The sequence below is a fragment of the Carcharhinus amblyrhynchos genome, chromosome 28 (genome assembly GCF_965287045.1).
Source record: "Carcharhinus amblyrhynchos chromosome 28, sCarAmb.v2.hapA, whole genome shotgun sequence".
NCBI lineage: Eukaryota > Metazoa > Chordata > Chondrichthyes > Carcharhiniformes > Carcharhinidae > Carcharhinus > Carcharhinus amblyrhynchos.
The window spans coordinates 7,963,210-7,982,585 of NC_137351.1; the positions used below are offsets into that span (position 1 = coordinate 7,963,210).

At 44.7% G+C, this 19,376-nt stretch overlaps 1 protein-coding gene across 3 annotated transcripts in view; it reads right to left on the reverse strand.

Moving 5' to 3' along the window:
- chd2 (chromodomain helicase DNA binding protein 2) overlaps positions 1 to 19,376 on the reverse strand; it is a 108,395-nt gene that overhangs the window by 38,255 nt on the left and 50,764 nt on the right. For all 3 annotated transcript variants that reach the window (XM_080214241.1, XM_080214240.1, XM_080214242.1), the window contains 8 exons: positions 17,010 to 17,054; positions 14,004 to 14,185; positions 9,521 to 9,645; positions 7,804 to 8,020; positions 5,269 to 5,358; positions 4,350 to 4,540; positions 3,044 to 3,232; positions 1,920 to 2,082 (listed from right to left, as the gene is read on the reverse strand). In XM_080214241.1, the coding sequence (XP_080070367.1) occupies positions 1,920 to 2,082; positions 3,044 to 3,232; positions 4,350 to 4,540; positions 5,269 to 5,358; positions 7,804 to 8,020; positions 9,521 to 9,645; positions 14,004 to 14,185; positions 17,010 to 17,054 (1,202 nt within the window). The remainder of the gene's footprint in view (positions 1 to 1,919; positions 2,083 to 3,043; positions 3,233 to 4,349; positions 4,541 to 5,268; positions 5,359 to 7,803; positions 8,021 to 9,520; positions 9,646 to 14,003; positions 14,186 to 17,009; positions 17,055 to 19,376) is intronic.

Sequence of the window (19,376 nt, forward strand, 5' to 3'; positions counted from 1 at the left end):
GCTGTAATGCATTTTGCACACCTCTGGACTGTGGGAGGGAACTGCAGCACCCAAAGGAAACTCATGTAGACATTGGCAGAATGTGCATAAAGTACCTCTGCCTGTGCCTTTGAGCATCTATCACCCTCGTTGCCCCTAACAGGATACAGACTGCTTTTTTTCATTCTTTCAATTCAAGGCCAGCAAAATGTGGTTTCATTTTACCATGGCTAGGTCCCTTGGGATTACATAGGAAAGGGAAACGGGGGAGAGGAATAATAATTAGAAACCACTGAAGAATGTGGAATGAAAAAACCTGTATTTATACAGCATCTTTCACAATCTCAGGCTAGTCTCAAAGCATTTTACAGACAATTAAATACTTCTGAAGTGCAGTCACTGTTATAATGTAAGACATGTGGTATCCAATTTGCATATTGCAAACTCCCACAAACAGCAACGTGTATATGACCAGATAACCTGTTTTGTTATGTTGATTAAGAAGTGCACTGGGAGTAACTCCCTTCGCCCATGTTCAAAATAGTGCCAATACTTCTACCTTGGGAGGGCAGGGAGCCTATGTTTAACAAAGGTAACACTTCCAATACTGCTGCACTCCCTCAGTACTGCATTGTGGTGTGCACTTGGATCTTTTTCAGCTCAAGTGCTATTGGCTGAGCCAGGGCAGACACAGAGAGAATCAAAGACAGGACTGTCCTAGGAACATAATAACAAGAGAAGGCCATTTGGCCCATTCAACGCGGTCATGACTGAACTTCGACCTCAACATCATTTTCCCGCACTCTCAGAATCATAGAATCCCTACAGTTCAGGATGAGGCAAGTTGGCTCATCAAGCTTACGCCAACAACAAACCCACCCAGGCCTTATTCCAAAACCCTACTTATTTACCCAGCTAATCCCACAACACTAGGGGGCAATTTAGCATGGTCAATCAATCTAACCCGCACATCTTTGGACTTTGGGAGGAAACTGGAGTACTAGAGGAAGCCCACAAAGATATGGGGAGAACGTGCAAATTCCACACAGTCACTATCTCCATATCGCTCAATGCCATTAGTTTCCAGAAATCTACTACTGTCTTGAACATGCTCACGATTCCATGCCACCTAGGGTACAGAATTCTGAAAATTCATTATGCTGAGTGAAGGAATTCCTCCTTAACTCTTGTCTTAAATGGCCTGGCCCTTAACCTGAGATGCATCTCCCCAGTCTGAGACTCACCAGCCAGGGGAATCATCTTTCCCTACATTCACACTGTCATAGTCTTAAGAATTTTTGTAAGTTTCAATGAAGTCACCACTCATCCTTCAAAACTCCAGGGAATACAGACTCAAACTATAGCATACAAGGTCATGGACCAAGTGCTGGAAAATGGGATTAGAATATATAGGTGTTTGATGGCCGGCACAGACGTGATGGGCTGAAGGGCCCTAAATATGCTGTAAAACTCTACAACTCTAATCTCAATCTCTCCCTATAAAAAAACACGCTACCCTAAAGGTTGATCTGGCAAACCTCTGTTTTTGTGGTAAATCTATCCTTGCTTAGATAAGGGGACCAAAACTGTGCATAATATAGGAGAGGTAAATGAGGTCTCAGCAATGTTCTATGGTGGAGGGATTGGCTGGATAGGAGTGATGATGAGGAGGAAACAAGTGTTAGACACAAGTATTTGGGTCTGCCAGAAAACAGGAGTGGAAAGAACAATTTCTTAATGAAAGAAATGTGACATTTGCTGTAGTTGACTATACTTCCAGATGAGTGATAACCAGGAGCACTGAGGGCAAATGCAAAGATAACGTAACAAGCAACATTGCCCCGTGCTTAGGCTCACTTTTCTGAGACACCTTTAAAAGGTATTACGTGCGATTCAGTACCCTGGTATCAAAGGTTTCTGAACAATAAGGTTTCACCCACCTGCAACACTTCCTGGCTTGTCAGACTCTCATTCTCCTCGCACTGTTTGACCAAGTAACAGTGATTGCAGCATTTCTTCAGCTCCATCATAATGTTGAGGAAGCTCGATGAAGACCCCCTGGTTCCCTTGGTGAGCGCTTTGTAATTTCGTGTCAATATCCATCTGCATCAAGAGAGATCATGAGTACTCCGCACTCAGCCTTGATTAAACTGCATCATTGGTTTCCCCATCACCACACACTGTAACCTCACCATAGCCAGCCCTGCTACAAGGGAAAAAACTAGCCAATGTATCAAGTGCACTCCATCCAGAGTTCATGCATGATTATTCTGTCGCGGGCTCTTCCTCATCTCCTGGATATCTTCTCCTACCTGGTATGGTCACGCATCTCACTTAATGCTATGAATTTTGTACTCGCACCAGTTAAGTGCTTTTCCTTCCCATTCCTGCACAGCCACCTTGCTGTCGATTTAACTGGTTTCAGCAGCAGCAGTTGTCCTCAATGCCAAGTTTCAGGGAAGGAGAAGCTATTCCACTCATGAATATGGATAAAGAATGAATCAGGATCTGGCTTGTCTGTGATACCCTCCAGGGTACAATAGCCTTCTTGCAGTTAAATGTTTACATTGAAGTCAGCAGAATGGATAGCAGAATCCCTAGAGTGCAGAAGGAACCCATTCAAGTCTGCACCGACTCAGTGACAGAGCATCTTACCCAAGCCCTATCTCCGTAACCCCATGTGTTCACCCTGCCAATCCCCCTAACCTACACATCTTGGTACACTAAGAGGCAATTTATCATGGCCAATTAATCTAACCTGCACATCTTTGAATCGTGGGAGGAAACTGGAGCACCCGGACAAAAACCACACAGGCACGGGGAGAACGTGCAAACTCCACACAGTCACCCAAGGCCAGGATTGAACCCGAGTCCTTGGCGCTGTGAGGCAGCAGTGCAAACCACTGTGCCACTGGCACGTGGAAACTGCAAAATTGGTAAAGCAGATATGAGCGTAGGGATGAAAAAAAACAAAATACATTTTGCAAAATGATCGTCAGAGCTCGGATTCCACCAATTGGCGACCCCTCACCAACCATTCCCACAAACTCAACTGAGATCTTACTTATAATACTGCTTCTGTGAGGCTGACATTTCCACCCTCAGAATCTGTTCAACTTTGGCAGGAAGTGATTTTTCAACATCTTTCTTCACTCTGCGCAACAGGAAGGGTTCCAGCACCCTGTGGAGACTTTGGAAACCATTTTCTCTCCCTTTCCCGTGTTCCTCTTCAAAGTCCTCCCAGGCATCAAACCTAGAGGAGAATAAAATATTCAGATATCAACTGTTGAGTCTCAATGCATCGGAAAGAAACAAAATGTCCACACACACCACCAGCCAGGCAGCACTCCTTCAGCGCTACACTTGCGAGAGGTGGCCCACGTTATGCGATGCAAGTCCTGGGGGCTGAATGACTTGTGGAATCCCAAGAGGTGGCCACTGGCCTCATCCTGTCCATGTCAGCTCTGTGACAGGCTCCCAACATTCTTTGTGTAACCCTACAAATATCTCCCAGACAATGCAAAATGAAGAGTTCTAGGGTGTAATTTGAATCCCAGGGATACTCATCATTTATTGTGCTCACGCCTTGCAAAAATGATCACATCACATTGCATCTGGGTAAAGGGGTAAGCAATCCACCTTGCCTCACACTCGCGACTTCCCTTCATTCATTCAGAAGATGTGGACGTCATATTTACTGGCCATTCCTTATTGTCTTGAACTGAGTGGTTTGCTGGGCCATTTCAAGAGTCAACCACATTGACTCATTGAGAAGAGGCAATGGCCTAATGGTATTATTGCTAGATCGTTAACCCACAAACTCAGCTAACGTTCTGGGACCTGGGTTCAAATCCCACCATGGCAGATAGTGGAATTTGAATTCAATAAAAAATATCTGGAATTAAAAATCTACTGGTGACCATGAAACCATTGTCGATTGTTGGAAAAACCCATCTGGTTCACTAACGTCCTTTGTAGAAGGAAATCTGTCGTCCATATCTGGTGTGGCCTATATGTGACTCCAGAGCCAAGCAACGTGGTTGACTCTCAACTGCCCTCAGGTAACTAGGGATGGACAATAAATGCTGGCCCAGCCAGTGACGCCCATATCACACGAATGAATAAAAAATAACATGCATGCATGTTATGCATGTTATGCATCAGGTGATGCAGGCAGCTGGTAACTGTGGAATAGTTCTGTATATCAATGCAGCTAGGTTAACGGGGATGGAGGTGGTCTAATGTCCTATGTAAGGACTAATGTCCTATGTAACTAGTATTTGATTGCTTTTAGACCATATAGTCTTAGAGTATGGTTGTAAACCTTAATTTAAGACTATATTTGATTCTGCTTAAGAGATTTGGCTTACTTTTCAGGCATGATAAAGTGCAGGAGCGACCAGAGCTCTTTCAGCGAGTTCTGCAGCGGAGTCCCAGTTATCAGCAGCCGATGGTTGGACTTAAAGTCAATCAGGGTCCGGTATAAGAGGGAGTCATCATTCTTCAATCGATGAGCTTCGTCCACTCCCAGGAAAGCCCAGTTTATGCTCCCCAAAACATTCTGACAGGAAGGAAAGACAATCTCAGTAATAACTGATGACAGAATTTGCAGCTCAAATAGAAGCCATTCATCCAATTGGCCTTGTGGTAGAGCAGTTTTCTATTCTACCCTCAGCACTTTGCTTTGTCCCCCAACCCTTTGATTACTTTCTTCTTCCAACATTTATCTAAATCTGGCTTAAACATCACGCAAACCAGTCTCCCATTCATTGATTCTGTCCACACTTCCCACTGCCTCGACAAAGCAGCCAGCATAATTAAGGACCCCATGCACCCCAGATATTGTCTCTTTCACCATCTTCGGTCAGGAAAAAGATACAAAAATCTGAGGTCACGTACCAACTGACTCAAGAACAGCTTCTTACCTGCTCTGTGAATGGACCTACCTTGCATTAAGTTGATCTTTCTCTACACCCTAGCTATGGCTGTAACACTACATTCTGCACTCTTTCGTTTTCTTCTCTATGAATGGTATGCTTTGTCTGTATAGCGTGCAAGAAACAATACTTTTCATTGCATGCTAATACATGTGACAATAATAATTATTAAATCAAATACCTCACGACCAATTGGGCCTCAACAGCCATTTGTGGTAAAGCATTCCATACCTTCACAATTATTTCAAGTGAAAATATTCTTTGCTATTGCTTCCTCTGAATTTATTTCCCTTGGTTACCTGCCCAGTTTCACTGCAAGGCCATCAAATTCCCAGTTACTGGAGTTTATTACCTTATCTTTCAGCAGAATTTCATATGTCGTTATCAATACATTAAACTTCAGCCTTTTTGTCTCCGGGTGTATCCAGTCATATTCCCGGATCTGTAACAGAAAATTTTAGTTACTGGTGTGCCTGAGGTGATTAGTCACTAATGGTCATGCAATATTAGTTGGCCCAGAGTCCTTGTATAAGCGTGCCCACCAACCAAATACTAGTTATACAGTACATTAGTTAATAGGGAATGACCTTCAGCCATTAGATCTTATAACTGCAGACATGTTGGTACAGTGGTTAGCACTGCTGCCTTGCAACGCCAGGGACCTGGGTACAATTCTAGCCTAGGATCACTATCTGTGTGGAGTTTGCATGTTCTCCTTTTGTCTACGTGGGTTTCCTTGAGTGCTCCGGTTTCCTCCCACAGTTCAAAGATGTGCAGGTTAGGTAGACTGGCCATGTTAAATAGGTGTCAGTTAGGAGGATTAGTTGTGGTGATGATCTGTCAGAGAGTCAGTGCAGACACAATGGGCCGAATGACCTCCTTCTGCAGTCGATTCCACCACCAAAGAATGTCTAATGTTAACTTGATCACTCAACCAAATAAGGTAGGGAGTAACAGAGCCAGAAAGAACTGAAAGGACCCAGGTTCTAGTCTGTTATCTCATCTCAAAGCTCCTTGGAAATCGGGTGGGTAACGTGGACAAAATTATGTCCGACTACGCAGTCCTTATTTTCGAATAGTTGCTCAGAAACGTAATACCATTCAGGCAATTATCCCAGCACATTCCAGCCTGATAACTGAATAATGTCCAGGTTGCACGGAAATGTGGCTGAGCTGAAGTATTAAACATAGAAACTAGAAGCAGGAGTAGGCCATTCGGTGCTTTGAGCCTGTTCCGTCATTCATTTCAATCCTGGCCGATCATTGAATTCAATATCCTGATCCCTTCCCCACATATCCCTTGATCCCTTTAGTCCCAAGAGCTCTACCTAATGTCAACGTTTTGGCCTCAAGTACATTCGGTGGTAGTGAACCCTATACATTCACCACCCTCTGGGTGAAGAAATTTCTCCTCACCACATTTCAAAAGGTTTTACCCCTTATCCTCAAACTACGAACCCTAGTTCAGGACTTTGCTGTCACTGGAAACACTCTTTCTGAATCTAGCCTGTCTAATCCTGTTAGAATGTTATAAGTTTCTATGAGATCCCCTTTCGCAATTCTAAACTCCAGGGAATATAACCTAACCAACTTAATCTCTCCTCATATGATAGACCTGCCATCCCAGGAATCAGCCTGATAAACCTTTGCTGTACTCCCTCTATAGCAAGGACATCCTTCCTCAGATAAGGACACTAAAACTGCATACATAAGAACATAAGAAATAGGAGCAGGAGTAGGCCATCTAGCCCTTCGGGCCTGCCCTGCCATTCAATAAGATCATGGCTGATCTGTCGCTGCTCAGTTCCACTTTCCCGCTTTCTCCCCATAACCCTTAATCCCCTCTCTTATCAAAAACCCATCAACCCGCGTCTTAAAAATATTTAGCGAGGCAGCCTCCACCACTTCAACGGGCAGAGAATTCCAGAGATTCACCACCCTTTGAGTGAAGAAGTTCCTCCTCAACTCCGTTCTAAACCGCCCCCCTTTTATCTTGAGGCTGTGCCCCCTAGTCCTACTGTCTTTTTTGAGCGGGAAGAGTCTCTCCACCTCTATCCTATCCATCCCATTCATCATCTTATAAGTCTCAATGAGATCTCCCCTCATTCTTCTAAACTCTTAACGAGTACAAGCCCAGTTTATTCAGCCTCTCCTCATAGCTCAACCCCCTCAACTCCGGTATCAGCCTAGTAAACCTCCTCTGCACTCCCTCCAAGGCCAAAATATCTTTGCGCAGGTGCGGTGCCCAAAACTGCACACAGTACTCCAGCTGCGGCCTCACCAATGCCCTATACAGCCGCAGCAAGACCTCCCTACTTTTATATTCAATCCCCCTCGCTATGAAGGCCAGCATCCCATTCGCCTTCCTGACCACCTGCTGCACCTGCAAGCTGGGTTTTTGCGACTCATGCACAAGGACCCCGGGGGCCCTCTGCACCGTCGCCTGCTGCAGTTTTTCACCCCGTAAGTAATAGTCCTTCCTACCATTCTTCCTACCAAAGTGGACCACCTCACACTTGCCAACATTAAATTCCATTTGCCCATTCGCCCAGCCTATCTAGATCCTTCTGCAGACTCTCCACACCCTCCGCACAATTTGCCGTTCCCCCTATCTTGGTGTCATCAGCAAATTTCGACACCCTACAATACTGCAGGTGTGGCCTCACCAACATCCTATACAATTGTAGCATAAGGAACAATGAGACCACTGTCCAGGAGAAAACAAATTATGTTTGCTATAAGATATTTTGAGAAATGATCCCATCAAGACATTAATTAGCCAGTTTCTCAGACGCTGATCAAGTTGCAAAGCATTTTCTGCATCTGACACAGCCTCAAATTCCCGGATCTCCCGCCCAAGTATCGGTAAGTAAGGTGCCGTACTCACTGTATTCCGGCTCATGACATCACCAATGTAGACCACCACATTCATATTGGGCTCCCAGATTTCGAACTCTCGCTGCCAAGAGGTAAGGGTGGACAGCGGGACAACGAGTAGGAAGGGACCATAGAGTTGGTGCTGATTGAACAAGTTTGAGAGGAACGAGATGGTTTGGATCGTTTTGCCCAAACCCATTTCATCAGCCAAGATCACACTGTTACACCTGGGGAGGGGTGAAGGGAGTTGGAAAGAGAAAATATAAAACGTGAACTTACTGAGCCAAGGAAAACATGACAAGAGTCCAGAAATTAACTGAGAATTATTACAACGCCAACTTGCAGTTATATAACTGCTTTGCCATAACAAGACATATCAAGGTGCTTCACAGGGCCATTACGAAGTACGACACCATGCCACGCTAGGAGATATATGGGCAGATGAGTCACATTCACTGACAACACAATAAGGGACCATTCAGCCTATCAAGTCCAAACGCTTGGTCAAAGAGATAGGCTTTAAAGTATGTCTTACAGGAGGAAGTGAGTCCAAGGGCTGGAGATGTTTGGTGAGAGAACTACAGAGTGTAGGGCCCAGGAGGCTCAAGGCATGGCCGGCAATGGTAGAGTGATTTTCTTTTATTCACTGATGGGTTGCGGGCATCACTGACTGAACCACCATTTATTGCCCATCCCTAATTGCCCTTGAACTGAGTGGTCACTTCACAGAACAGTTAGAGTCAACACTATTGCTGTTGGTATGGAGCTACATGTAAGCTAGATCAGGTAAGGATGGCACAAAAATAGAAAGAGTGCAGGAAAATCTCAGCAGATTAGCACTGCTAATCTGGGGTTAGCACTGCTACTTCACAGCACCAGGGACCCAGTTCAATTCCAGCATTGGGTCACTATCGGTGTGGAGTCTGCACATTCTCCCCACGTCTGTGTGGTTTCCTATGGGTACTCCGGTTTCCTCCCAAAGTCCAAAGATGTGTGGGTTAAGTGGATTGGCCACACTAAATTTCTCCTTAGTGTCATGGGGACTAGCAAGGGTAAATGGTGGGGTTATGGGGACGGGACTGTGATCAGGGCAGATTCAATGAGCTGATTGGCCTCCTTCTGCACTGTAAGATTCTACAATTAGATGTTATCTCATCATTTATTTCTAAAATAAGGTTGGTTGTGAAAAATACAAAAATTCCCACCCCCACTGGGCTAGTATTTCAGTGAGTCCTGGTCACATAAAAGGTAGGATCAGGAGGAGGCTCTTCGAGCCCGCTCGGCTATTTATCACGATTATGGCTGATTGTCCAACTCAATAGCCTATAGAAACATAGAAGATAGGAGCAAGGGGAAAATCTGGCAATAGGAGTCTTGAGAATGACCTGCTGTAGTCAAAACATCATCTTACATCTCTTGACTCTGGTGGAATCTGCAGGTACCAAATTCTACCTCCTCCAAGTGTTCATTTTCTATCTGTGAGCTGAGACACTGAGTGCTGGTGACCTATTCTGACCATAGGAGACATCATAACTGATGCCGATCCTGTCCGTAAGCAGTGTCTAACCGTGCATTTTCCAGCTGGGACTGCTGGACAATGATCCTGGACATCTCATCCCCTCCTCAACCCAAGGACATTGGTTGGCCGATTGTAAACTCTTATCGCCCAGCTGAAATAAACTCAATCTAATTCATTGCAAACTCATTGATTACATCCAAATCCGTACTTGCACCAAGAGTGAGCGAGCCAGTTCAGACCCTCAAGTTGGTAATCCCTCAACTCCAAGCCGTCACTGCCAATGTAGGAAGGTTGCTTCTTCATGGCAACAAACCTAGGTCTCTGTTTCAGGACCTGGAAAACATGAATCAAGTTTCCATTTATGTCTTAACATATGAACAAGCAAAGTCCCTTGTGAATAGAAAATACAAAACAGTCAGTGAATGGATTATTTGAAATAGACTCACACGGCAAACAAAATGCATGCCCATGGGATATCCGACTTGTCTCAAGGGCCTTGTCAACAGAAAAATAACTGCAGTACCACTCATGCCACTGTAATTATTTTTGGCAGACACACAAAAAACAGCATAATAAAGAGCGGGGGGAACAAAACATTTGTAACTAATAATTCATGTAGGCGTGTGATAAATCTAGGCTCCTTAGGAAGAAGATGGAAGGTAGAATGAGCCTTTGGCATACAGTACAGGAATAATTGAAGACATAACACAAGGTAGGTGTAGCAGGAACTGTAGATTTGAATCTGTTTCGCAAAGTAGGTTTTCCTCACCTTGTTTATTGCAAACTAATTGATAAGAGATTGAACACCATGGTTAGTCAACAACTCTACTGCTGTTCTATCATGGTTGACAGAGGGCAAAGTAGATGGAATTTGGCTTTTTTTCTGCCTTTCTAACTGTTTACATTGGACAAGAGAAAGCTAAGGCAAGGTGCCTGTAAAATGAAGAGGAGCTTTGATCAAGTGAATGGAGAAATTCTCCTTCGGTTGGCAAAGAGTCATCAATTAGAAATTGCCGGGGAGTGAGGAACGAGGTCAGGAGCTATCTCTTCTCAGTTATTATTGCATGGAGTGCCTTGTCTCGAAGAGCAGATGAAGCATTGATCATTGCACCTTTGAGGTAAGAGTAGATAAAATATCTGAAGCATAACTGGGCGGCACAGTAGCACAGTGGTTAGCACTGCTGCTTCACAGCTCCAGGGACCTGGGCTCGATTCCCGGCTTAGGTCACTGTCTGCGTGGGTTTGCTCCGGGTGCTCCAGTTTCCCCTCTCAGTCCAAAGATGTGGGGGTTTGGTTGATTGGCTGTGCTAAAATTGCCCCTTAGTGTCCTGAGATGCGTAGGTTAGAGGGGTAAAATATGTAGGGATATGGGCGAAGGGCCTGGGAGGGATTGTCGTCGCTGCAGACTCGATGGGCCGAATAGCCTCCTTCTATACCGTAGGGATTCTGTGATAATATACAGGGCTATGCTAAGACAGCAGGACAAAGAGAATAGAATTGGATCGTTCAAGAAGTGTCAGCACAAATATGGCAGGCTATATGTCCCTCTTTCCGAGGTATAAACCAGTGCTTTTGTGAGGACACTATCACCGAGAACATTTATTGATAAATCAACAATTGAACACCAGGTACGTTATGATGGATTGGAAAGTGCCATCAGCTCAAATGATGATTAAGGAAGCTCCCAGCTGGGCTGGAAGATTTTAGTCAATAAGATGATAGGGCTGTTAAGTTTAAGTTTCTTTATTATTGTCACAAGTAGGCTTACATTAATACTACAATGAAGTTACTGTGAAAAGCCCCTAGTCGTGACACTCTGGTGCCTGTTCGGGTACACTGAGGGAGAATTTAGCATGGCCAATGCATCCAATCAGCGCACTTTCTGGACTGTGGAAGGAAACCAGAGTATCCAGGGGAAACCCACAGAGAGACAGGAAGAATGTGCAGACTCCGCCCGGACAGCTACCCAAGCTGGGAATCGAACCCGGCTCCCTGGCACTGTGAGGCAGCAGTGCTAACCGCTGTGCCACACATAATGGTACCAAAAGCTTCAATGTTTCTGGACTAAGGAGAGATAAATTCAGCCAGCGTTCAATTGCTATCCACTGGTCCCTCGCACTCTAAACATACGTCTACGGATGCTGGGGATAGGGCTCTGCTGTGATGCCTCTGTGCCTACCGAAAGGCATCATTTTGTGCACACTTATTCACCTGGTACCTGTGCACCAAATCAAGGACATCAAGAAAGGAATTAAGTTATTAAAAAGCTGTTACAATCTACATCATGAGGAACACCAAAGGTTACATTTCCATTTTTTGATTTGAAGAACCACAAAACCATTTATGTTCAATGTCGCAAAGCTGATTTTTAACCCTCGTTTCCTTGTGTGTTCACTTACTGTTCAGCGTCAACATGCAATTTCACTTAGTTAAAACAGAATGAGGCGTGGAAGTTCATAAATTACAACCTATATCATTTCAAGCTGAATATATCATGCAAACTGTGCAGAAATAAGAGCTTAGAACAAGTGTATTATTGTACAGTAATTGGTAAACTAACATCACTATAAGTGAAAATCATTATCAGCCAAATCGCAATACTAGGAGCAGCCAGTCTGAAACACTCACACCTCTCAGGTACAGTAAAGTCATCTCAGTCCCAGATGATCATAAGCTGGTGGTGATTTCACATCAGGTGAGGTGCAAAGTTGAGAACAGAGGCATTCATTCATAATAACCTCAGCCGCTAGGGGAATTGAACTCATGCTGTTGGGGTTGCTCTGTGTGACATTTTTTAAAAATTCATGTTTGGGACGTGGGCATTGCCGTTTGGCCAGCATTTATTGCCCATCCCTAGTTGCCTGAGGACAGTTGAGAATCAACCACATTGCTATATATCTGGAGTCACATGTAAGCCAGACCAGGTAAGGAATGCAGATTCCCTTCCCTAAAGACATTAGTGAACCAGGTGAGTTTTTCCAACAATTGATAATAGTTTCATAGTCATCAGTAGATTCTTGATTCCAGATTTTTTTAAACAATTGAATTCAAATTCTACTATCTGTCGTGGCAGGATTCGAACCTAGGTCCCCAGAATATTAGCTGAGTTTCTGGTTTAATAGTTTAGCGATAATACCACTAGGCCAATGCTTCTGACTAAGCAGCTGTCCAACCACATGAGCTGAAACAACCTTCCTCTCATGCACAGAGGCTAGGCGTTTACACATCACTGGGATGTTAAACAAGTAATCTGGGATGGCACACCAATGGTGGATTGGAGGGGATGCTGCACTGTCAGTGGTGCCAGGCTTTATTATTTGGATAAAACGTGAAACGCAGTCATCATCTGGTGGAGGTAGAAGTCTCTGTGGCACTCTTCTCAAAACAGACCTGTGGAATTCTTCAGCTAATATGGAATAAAAAGGGAATGGAAGATGCTGGCCATACTTAGCAGGCTGGACAGCATCTGTGGAGGGGGAGAGTTTCAAGTCAATGACCTTTGATCAACTCCCAGCATTTTCTGTTTTTGTTTTAGATTCCCAACATTTAACGTAAAACTGAGCAGAAATTTCCAGAGACTTGCTTCATGTGAACCAACTGTTCCACGTGCCTATGAGGACAGGATAAAATTGCTTCCCTTGGTGGAGAATTCGAGAACTGGGGGACAAAGATTCAAGATAAGTAGCAGTGGGCGTAGAAGGGACACGAGGAAGGACTTTTCTTTGTTTACACAGAGGATGGTGGGTGTCTGGAATTCGCTGCCTGAGTTGGTGGTGGAGGCAGAGGCCCTAAACTCTTTGAAAAGTATCTGGATCCTTCAGTGCAGTCAGCTACAGGGCTATGGGCTGGATGTGGGAAGGTGGGATTAGGAAGGGCTCCTGGGTATCCTCAGGTTGGCATGGAGAAGATGGGCCAAATGGCCTCCCTCTGTGTTGTAAACTTTTTACTGATCTACGTAACAAAGTTGCTGAAGTAACTCATTTATTAATGAGCATCCCGCAATTGCGGAAAATGCCCTATAAACGTAAGTGTCTTTAATCTGACTTTACGTTAATTTCCACTTCACCCCCATCACCCACAGTTGCATTGCTTCTGGGGAAGTGGCAACGGGTGAATCCTGGGCAAAGTGCGTCTTTCTCCCCCCCCCCGCTCTCTAATGCTGAACATCCAACGTGCAAACAAACCATGCAAAGCAGGTAGCCCCGGGCTCCCCACTACTTTTTGCTTTGTTTGCTGAGATGGCAGCAAAGGTGTGTGACAACTCACCAAAACCTTGAAGGACCCGGGTGTGGGAAAAGGATGGAAAGAAAAGACAAAAGTTTTGAAGCTCAACTAGGTGTCCAATGAATCGAACTGGAAACAGCCAGCATGCACCAACTCTGGAGGACTTGGACTGGGCACAGCTGCGCTATCCACATGGTTGAATAGCCTGCCTACGTTCATGCAAGAGAACCAGCTACTCGGCTGAAGTAGGTTAAGTGTGTTTGTGGCTCTGACATCCATTTTCAAGAGTGAATGACTAGAGGGGATTTCCGAATACTATGATAAACACTGTGTCCTCCATTTAAAAATTCCACATGCCTTTCCATCTCACCTCGAACAGTGAACATACAATTCAAACACACAGAATTTTTTTGAAAAACAAAAATCACATTTAACACAAACGTGGTACCTTCGTAAATGACAATCACCTTGCAGTCTTTCGAGGGAATAGTTTTGGAATTGTGGCGGTTATGGAAGGCATCAATGCACGCCTGGAACTTTCTGGAAATGAGCGCTCCATCCTCCCAGCTGCAGTCCACGTAGGGCAAACCCATCCACTTGCACAGGTAGTCAGGCTGGCCAGAGGAAGATGTTTTGTGGCTGGAATGTGCTGTAGCGTAAGGGGCAAATATGAGTCACTACCTCAGTGCAAACAAACGCCTTACTGCAAGCAATTTAAAAAGGGTGTATTTTCCAGTTGTGGACATTGCTGGCAAGGCAGGCATTTACAGCTCATCCTTAGCTGCACTGATACAACTGTCTGGTTTGCTAGGCTACGGCAATGGGCAGGTTAAAAGTCAACTATGTAGCCTGTTGCCTTATCTAGGCCAGGCTAGGATGACAGATTTCCATCCCTAAAGGACATCAATGAACCAGTTGGAACCTTTGATAAAGTGTTAATCCGACACTTTCAAGATAAAGTCAGCACCTCAATTCCATAAATTTCAAACAAAATTTAAATTTGCTAACTCGCGTGGTGGGATTTAAGCTCATGTTGTCTGGACTATTGGCACAAATCAGCGAATGATTAGTCCTGGAACGTAACTGCTGTAACATAGTGCTCATTTCCCCCAATGAATCATTGAATTCCTACAATACAAAAGGAGGCCATTTGGCCCAGTGAGTTTGCACCAACTACAATCCCACCCATAAGCCCACTTATATACCTTGCTAAACCCCTGACATTAAGGGGCAATTCAGCATTGCCAATCAACCTAACCAGTATATCTTTGCTAATCTAATTCTCTACTCGATGTGATACTTAGCCCTACAGATCACCCCAATGTTTACAGTATTACCATGGGTAAGTGACAACTGTACATTGATTGTGCTTAGCTGTAAGCAGGTGATGGACATCATTTAAGTTTAAATTTATTTATTTGTGTCACATTGCAATGAAGATACTGTGAAAATCCCCCAGCTATGGCACACTATGACACCTATTCGGTACACAGAGGGAGAATTTGGCATGCCTAACCAGCATGTCTTTCGGATTGTGGGAGGAAACCGGGGCCCCTGAAGGAAACCCACACAGACACAGGGAGAACATTCAGATCCTGCACAGTCATCCAAGCCAGGAATCGAAATCAGGTCCCTGGCACTGTAGACAACAGGACTAACCACTGTGCCACCTTGTGCCTCTATATATAGATGCAGACTAAAAGTATGAATGGCAGCACTTGCTTGTAACCTGCAATTGTGCAAATAAATGCTTGCAGAAGTATATAGAGATTGGTTCCCATTACAGCCTTCACTAGCTGGCTTTCTGGAATAGGAAGGAGGGAATCTCACTGCCAATTACCACCTAGTTACTTCCTGCTGGAAAGTGCACACACGGATGGTGGACGAGAATAGAATCAGCCTCAGCAATGACGCTTTCTTCTCCCTGGTCATAGGGCCTGTTGACATTCAAGGTCCAGGTTCTTTCATGCAGTATGACCGCCTGGGCAAGATAACAGGGACAAGAGAATCTTGAAATGGGAAGCCACGCAAAGGTTAACATTGTGAGTGATCAAGAGTGCCTCAGGTGGTCACCAAGCTGAAGGGCATGACTCCCTTTCGCAGGTCGGATACCAAGGCATTAATTGAAAAGAAAAGGGCATTCTGACTCTAACACGAAAATTAATGCAGTCCTGACTGATACCCAAGAGGTTTGCATGCTTAAACACAACACTGTCAAAAAGGGCTTTCTTCACATTCCTCTTTACCCAGAGTGTGGTTAGAACATGGAACTTTCTACCAAATGGAGTACTAAGGGAAACTGGAGTAAGAACATGGAGGAGAAAGAAATAGCAGGTTGGGCAGAATGGTCTGTTTCCTTATTGCGAAGGGCTGAGTTTAATGCTATGTTCTTGTCAGTAAGTAATTAAAGCAAACCAAACCGGAGAGTTAATGCAATACTTAAAACACATGAACCAATAATATGAGATGCACTTTTTTTTAGTACAGCTTCTTCTTTTGACTTGCAATATGTTCTCTGTCGGTGCTTGTAAAAGGTCTCCACGCCCTACTGTAGTCCAGAGGAGTGCATCACTATGTCAGCACACCTTGTTTTGCATAGAAATTGGTCTCTGGCTTTTAAACTGCCTTTCAAATCGTACCGTGACTAGAATCAGAGAATCCCTACAGTGCAGAAGGAAGCCATTCGACCCACTGAGCCTGCACTGACAACAATTCCAACCAGGCCTATACACATAACGCCACATATTTACCCCACTAATCTTCCTGACGCTAAAGGGCGATTTAGCATAGCCAATCAACCTAATGCAGATGCCTTTGTAGTGTGGAGGAAACTGGCACACCTGAAGGAAACCCACGCAGACACAGGGAGAAGCTGCACACTCCACAAAGTCACCTGAGGTCAGAATTGAACCTGAAGCCCTGGCTAACCACCATGCCGCCCCAAATCCCAGACACCAATATAAGCCAGATGCAAAGGATTGAGGCTGTGCACATGTCACGCAAAAGCACTGGATTACTGAGGAACGGTTGAATTTATTTATTAGTGTCACAAGTAGGCTTACACTAACACTGCAATGAAGTTTCTGTGAAAATCCCCGAGTCGCCATACACCAATACAGTGTACTCTGTTCAGGTACACTGAGGGAGAATTTAGCATGGCCAATGCATCCAACCAACAAGTCTTTCAGGCTGTAGGAGGAGACCGGAGCACCCACACAGATACGGGGACAATGTGTAAACTCCACACAGACAGTCACCCGAGGCTGGATTCGAACGGGTTCCTGGCAGCAGTACTAAGTGCTGTGCCATACTGCCAACCCAAATCCCAGACGACAACATAAACCACATGTAAAGGACGGAGGCTGTGCAGACTTCACGCTTCTAGCACTGGATTACTGAGAAACACAGGAACTGAGGCAGAAAAAACACCGGAGGGATTTGTTTACGTTCAGAGAGTTTCAGAAAATACTTACATGGGAATTCAGAGTGACTGGATGAAGATTTACTGGTCTTCATAGCTGGGGGAGAAAAACAAATCTTTATTCAGTATAGACTGACTCAACATATTTAAAAGCTTGGTGCAACAAATAGTCAAATCAATTCAGAAAATCTGAAGATAATTGTAACATCACTGGTGCATGCTATTTTTAGAATTGTTGTATTAAAATGTTTTTCAAAACCAGAGGTATTTTTAGACCATAAATGATTTGGAGTAAGAGCCCCCTGTTCCATTTGTAAATTACCTCTGCAAGGACAGCATGCACCAACAGCAGGAGTGTTTGTTTTACTATACAAAGAAAGCAACCACCAAGCCTTTGCTGCACTTGTGATCTAATTCTTTTTTGGTGTCTTGTGACCAGATGGTTGAAGTTCCAGTAAAACAGCAGCTCTATTCAGCCAACAGGGGTGGATGTTTGTGTGCAGTTTGCACATTCTCCCCGTGTCTGCATGGGTTTCCTTCGGGTGCTCCAGTTTCCTCACACAGTCCAAAGATGTACGAGTTAGGTCGATTGGCCATGATAAATTACCCCTTAGTGTCAGGGAAATTAGGAGGGCAAATATGTGGGGCTACAGGGATAGGGCCTGGGTCTGATTGTTGCTGGTGCAGACACAATAGGCTGAATGGCCTCCTTCTCACTGTAGGATTCTATGTTTCTGTATAATATCATTTCAACAGTGATGAAGTTAGTAGAATCCCTACAGTCTAGAAAACGGCCATTTGACCCATTGAATCTGCACCAAAAGAGCATCTTACCCATCCCCATAACTAGTGCACTTACCATGGCTAATCCCCCAAACCTATGCATCTTGGAACACTAAGGGGCAAATCAGCACGTCCAATCTGCCTAACCTGCACATCTTTGGACTGTGGGAAGAAACCCACACAGACATGGGAAAGTGCAAACTCCACGCAGACAGTGACCCAAGGCTGGAATCGAACTGGGCAGAAGAAGGGAGGATAAAATCAGCAGCTGGAGCTGTATTCTATTGTTCACGAAGAAACACAGGAACTGAAAGAAATAGCAAGTTGGGTGGAATGGTCTGTTTCTTTTATTGCAAAGGGTGTATTGTGTGTAAAACTCAAGATTAATCAACTCACACGTAGAAACAGCCAAATGGATTGCTGGTTTGGTATGTTTTAAATAAATGTCTTTTATAAATAGCACAAACCATAAGCATTCTGTTGGCTACAACCCCAAGGTTCTCGGAACTTCAGCCTGGAATCTAATTTCAGTCATGTCTGGTTTGCTGGGAGGAGCAGGAACAGGTTGAGTAAATGCCAGAGCACACTGTGGCTTGGAAATGCACAAGCTGGCATGGGCTAGGCTGGCATAAAATGGGTGTTCCAGCCTAGGTGGTTTGGCAGCTAGCATTATGAACCCATTTTTGAGACCCCAGGATGGGACTAGGGGCAGTGGGTAGGAGAGAGATCAAAATGAACTGCGACAAATAAAGGTGGAGAAAAATTCCCGCTTCCAAACACTTGGAGTAGCCTCAAGGAGGAAAAAACGTTACAACAATTTAAAAGTAGGTATGTTTCCATCTGTTCAGAAAATCAGAGACAGAATGTATATAATGAGACACAGTGTGTGCCTTTGGTTTGTCTCGGGAACATTCTGTATTTCCCACTCTCTACGCAATCAGCTTCACCAAAAAAAACAAACTTAATGAGCCAATTTTAAATTTGCCTTTGATTAATCGGAAACAACGCTTGCTGGAATCGCCAACTCTCTTGCACCCTGGGAGGCACGGTGGCACAGTGATTGGCACCGCTGCCTCACAGCATCAGGAACTCGGGTTCAATTCCAGCCTGAAGTTTGTACCTTCTCCTCTCATCTGTGTGGGTTTCCTCCCACACTCCAAAGATGCGCAGGTTAGCTTGATTGGTCATGTTAAGTTGCCCCTTAGTGTCAGGGAGATTAGCAGGGTGAATGGGTTACAGGGAAACAGCCTGGGTGACAAGGGCGACACAGTGGCAGAGCGGTTAGCACTTCTGCCTCACAGCACCAGGAATCTGGGTTCAATTCCAGCCTCGGGTCACTGTCTGTGTGGAATTTGTACCTTCCCCTGTAGGTAAAGGGCTCTGTCAGAGTATCTGCAATCAGTACAGACCTGATGGGCTGAATGGCCTCTTCTGCACTGGAGGGGTTCTACGAACCCCATTCTCACCCTGATGCACCCTAGAGTAAAAAGTCTGACAACACCAGGTTTTAGTCCAACCGATTTATATCAAATAAATCGGTTGGACTAAAACCTGGTGTTGTCAGACTTTTTACTGTGTTTACGTCAGTCCAACGCCGGCATACCACATCATGGCACCCTAGAGTGACAGCAAGGGT